The following is a 4,663-nucleotide window of genomic DNA, read 5'->3' on the forward strand; positions in this document are numbered from 1 at the left end:
ATTCCGTTTTAAGGAACTAAACGATTTACTTTAGACAAATTTCCTAACGCAAACAAATTTGCTTAAAGTAGTTTGGCAATTTCGCAATTTTTTAACGCTTGTGTATCCACAGCCTGAGAGCTAGATTATAAAAAAGCAGTTCCTTTACGTCAACTCCAAAAATTGATTAAAAATGTATACTATTGTAAAAAAAATACAACATGCTCATCAATGACGTTCACTAAAAAATCAAAGATTACTTTAGATTACCTCAGATTATCTGAGATTACTTTAAGAATTCCTAAAATTACTTACAGATTCAATGGCGTAACTAAGCCTATGTGCGCCCCCCCGCAAATTTATTTAGGTGCCCCCTTTTCTTCCGCCTTAATTTTTTGCATTTAAACCTTGAAAAAAGTGTAGTCACTTTTAACTTCCCCGGAAGTGTAAGGCAATAAAATGTTTTTTCATAAATATGTTAAAATAAATTATACAATGCAATTGAGACGTATTAGTCTTTGCGGGGTCGACATAGTAATGTTTAGCGTATTTGAAAACGCTATCCCTCAGAAATCAATCTGGGATTATATTTCTATCCGGGATCCAGGCTAAAACCAAGACTGATTTCTACTTTGGTTTTAACTATTAAAAATGCTAATGGAAAGTTGTTAAAGTAAACATTAAACATTGGATACATTAATTTATTTGTAAATGTATGATTAAATATTAATGTTGAATACAAATCGAAATATCGTAAATCTACAAAATCTGCTAATTACAAAGCCAGCAAACCGCGGCGTTTTTTTGCGCTAGCAAATTCCTTAATTACTTTATCTAAATCGAGTTTACTAGCTAATTCGTGTTCTATGCTTAAAGTTGCAAGTCCGCTCAAGCGAGATTGAGACATCGTACTACGCAGATAAGTTTTTATCAACTTTAGTTTCGAAAACGAACGCTCTGCTGAGGCAGAAGTGACCGGTAACGTCAAAATAAGTGCTGTACAAACATTTGGTAAATTCGAGGCTAATATTTTGTAATCTATGAATAAAAATTGCGCAAGATCACTTATGGTTTTAAGATTCCGACTTGTTATCACTTTCGAAACTGTACACTTTAAACTTGCAATTTCTTCAATTAGGCAGTTAGATAAATCATTTTCGTATTTATCGCATAATTGCCGAGCCGATTTTTCAATTTCTCGTTCGCTTGAGTCGATCAATGTCGAAGGATTCAAAAATGAAAAATTATCCTTAATCTTCCGCATACTCGCGAATCGTGTTTTCAACTGACTAATCTGTACATCTAAAGACGCGTTGAATACAGTAATACGGAATTTTTCACTAGGCTCATTGAAGCGAAAGTCCTCTGACAATTCGTCATAAAATATTTTGACTTTACGTTGCCGGCTCTGAACGAACGATATATCTATCTGCCAGCTTTTAGCAACGACTTCAGCTTCTTGTAAAAGAGAAGAAAAATCATTTCGAAGAGCCATCATATTACAACTAACACTTTCGAGCAAATCACAAGCTTCCTCTAAAGTGATATCGGGACTTTGAAGTGTTTTTGAAGCCAAGTTAATGTAAGACAATACTTTGCTCTAAAATACAAGCAATAATACAAACTCAAAGGAGTTCATATTTTTTTGGATATTAGCTGCTTCTTCAATTTCATGTTTTTTTTCCGATATAAGAATTATTTTTGATAAACAATTCATTACAGATGAAAAATTGTATTTCAGAGCATTAACTGAATCATATTGACTTGACCACCTAGTAGGACACATTCTTTTCAAAATTTTTTTAACAATACAATTCGAATTTTGCGCAATATCATCATTTAAATCGTCCCATCGTGGTAAACTCTCACTAAAAAATACGTAAACGTGGTTAACTTGCATGTAGAATTTCGAAAGTTCTGGTATTGTTTTAACCGAATCTTGTAACACCAAGTTTAAATTATGGGAGCTGCAATGAACAAACTCAGCATTGGGAGACATTTTTTTGATACGCGACTGTAAACCTGAATATTCTCCACTCATAACTGCAGCCCCATCATAACCTTGTCCACGACATTTATGTATCGGAATGTTGTGTTTGCTCAAAAATTCAATTACTTCGTTCTGTAAATCTGCGGCAGAATGTTTTTTTACGGCTACAAACTCTAAAAAAGATTCCTTTATACAAACATTCTTATCAAAATTGGCAGAAACATATCGAATAATAAATGAAAGCTGATCAGTTTTAGAAATATCTTGTGTCGTATCAACGATGATTGAAAAAAATGCAGCTTTCGCTATTTCGTCTGTGATTTGGTTTATTACATGTTTTTCTGCTGTCGAAATTAGTTCATTTTAAATTTTCGGGCTCAAGTATTTTATTTTAGAATTCTTATTTTCTAAATGACTACTTAACAAAGGATCATATCGCGACAATAGATCGATTATATTTAAGAAATTTCCCGATTGACTGTCTATTACTGTGTAGTTTTCACGGTGCCCTCTCAACGCTACGTTACAACGTGCTAACGTTACAATCACATCCAGTATTCGTTTTAAAATTTCCTGCCAACGATCCATTAAAATACACATTTGACTTTCGATATCGTGTAGATTTTTCCGCTGAGAATAGTTTACGCACGCATTTATATGTAGTTTGCTGTTCTCATGCAATGAAATTTTTGCAGTTAATCCTTGCCAATCGTTAATTTTTGCTTCGCGCCAAGCAGATTTAAAATTTAGATCTTGTCTGTCCGCAAATAACCAACATGGTTCGCAATAAACCGCATCATTCGTTGGCGAGTAGCATAACCAAAATCTTTCAATTTTTTGATTCGATTTAGTGAGAACAAAATAATACTTTTCGCTAAAAGATCTATTATTTACATTTTTGGGAAACGGTCCTCTTGGTCGGCTTGGTTCCAGTGATAAAATAGTTCGTTTCAATTCATCCGAAATTTCACACGGATACAATCCCCTATCAGAATTTAAGACAGTATTGTTACCTTGTTCTGGCTCTAATATTGACATAACTTCGAGTTCAGCAGATTTTTCGCTACTTTGATGTGTAGATTCTTCCTCAAGTAAATCCTAAAATTAATTCAACATGTACACATCAATCACACACAAATATCATCAACGGTTATCAAAATATAATCATTAATAATATATATATACTAAATAAATTGCACTTCTTACAATAAAATCATCATGCATTTCATCTCCTTGTGTCGTAGGTTGTATTTTATTAAGGTATTATTAGACGATATATTTTCAAACAAAAACTGCAGAACTGATACAGCTATTTTTTATCAGCAAGAAATGTGTATATTATGTTTTATACATTAATGTATTATAATATGTTGATCGATAAACACCAAACAGAGTCAAAAAATAAACGGATAAACACACAAATCATAATAATCACGGTACTTACTTCATTTTCCACTGTTTTTGGTTTTATTGGAATACAAAATGCATCCATTTTTTTTAACTTTTTCACTTTTTCCTCCATTTCTTTCTTCTTTTTTCGATTTTCACAGCCAGATTTCTTTTTATGTGAACTATTCATTGTTAATAAGATAACATATAAAAAATTGTGGCACTATTAATTATTATGTACAGTTATTCTGATTTTTGTAGAGCGAGCGGGTTCCACGTGTATTATGCAGCGTCGCGTCACGACACGATTTTTCACTTACCGCGCGGCAAATGTTTCGATACGGTAACGCATCAAAATAAATATCTACCCTGGGCAGACTGCCCATCATATACATGCATGAATTTTCATGTAGGTAACTAGTTCAAACAAAATCAATCACAGATTCTTAGAAATTAAAATTAAATATATAATAAGAGAATATACAGGACTCTTCAAATTCAACATACAAAAAGAAAAATAAGGCCTTCAAGAGTCATATAAAGACGTTAATAGATCATATCATTTTTACATGTATTTAAAAACTTAAAAATAATCAATGATAAACATATATTATAAAAGCAATTTAGATATATAGATGTTAAGTACAATAATTTGATCTCTTCAAAAACATTACTAGTTTCGGCTATTAATTTTAGCCATCCTCAGATGTGAACGCAATACAAAAATTTAAATTAATCGAAGAACAAGTAAAAATTCGCAAACTAAGATATGTCTTTGGTTGTTTTCCATAAGAATAAAGGAAATAATAAACGAAGTATTTTCTCAGAGGGACGACAGAACCCGTCAAGCGATTGGAAGATCGTTTGCGAAGGAACACCGTAGTTCTAAAGATAAAAACCAAGGAAACAATGTTTCTAATAAAATCGTAATAAAGACCAGAAAAGTCGTCTCTCTGTTAAAACACTCACCTCTCTGTGATAATTATCCGCAAAATCCATGTGGTAGAATTGTTCGTCAAGTTTTGGAGTCAATGATGATAAGATAAATATATCACATCACAACGATGATGTCGATGATAAAAAATTTTTATAATGTGATCATTTTTATAAAAATTTTTTATAAAAAGGGGTTCGTAATGAACCCATTTTTCATCCCCAGTCACAATGCGATGCAGAAATCCCTTCCGTCTTTGTCTTTCGAGCTGCAGCTGTCCACAAGCAAACAAACGCCGTTCAACATCTCTCGACTTCAACTCGTACGGCACCCAATTTCCTTGCTTCTGAATCATTCCCATGGCTTTGAGG

The 4,663-nt window shown here is 32.7% G+C and overlaps 1 protein-coding gene across 1 annotated transcript; it reads right to left on the bottom strand.

Moving 5' to 3' along the window:
• Nucleotides 1–754: 754 nt before the first annotated feature.
• On the bottom strand, nucleotides 755–3,461 carry LOC108769983 (zinc finger MYM-type protein 1-like). The gene is made up of 3 exons (XM_018521254.1): nucleotides 3,414–3,461; nucleotides 2,864–3,067; nucleotides 755–1,579 (listed from the first exon to the last, which is right to left on the bottom strand). Exons 1-3 carry the CDS (start codon nucleotides 3,459–3,461, stop codon nucleotides 755–757), a joined length of 1,077 nt encoding a protein of 358 aa, XP_018376756.1.
• Between the last annotated feature and the right edge of the window lie 1,202 nt (nucleotides 3,462–4,663).

This window comes from Trachymyrmex cornetzi, unplaced genomic scaffold (assembly GCF_001594075.2).
Source record: "Trachymyrmex cornetzi isolate Tcor2-1 unplaced genomic scaffold, Tcor1.1 scaffold979, whole genome shotgun sequence".
Classification (NCBI taxonomy): Eukaryota; Metazoa; Arthropoda; class Insecta; order Hymenoptera; family Formicidae; genus Trachymyrmex; species Trachymyrmex cornetzi.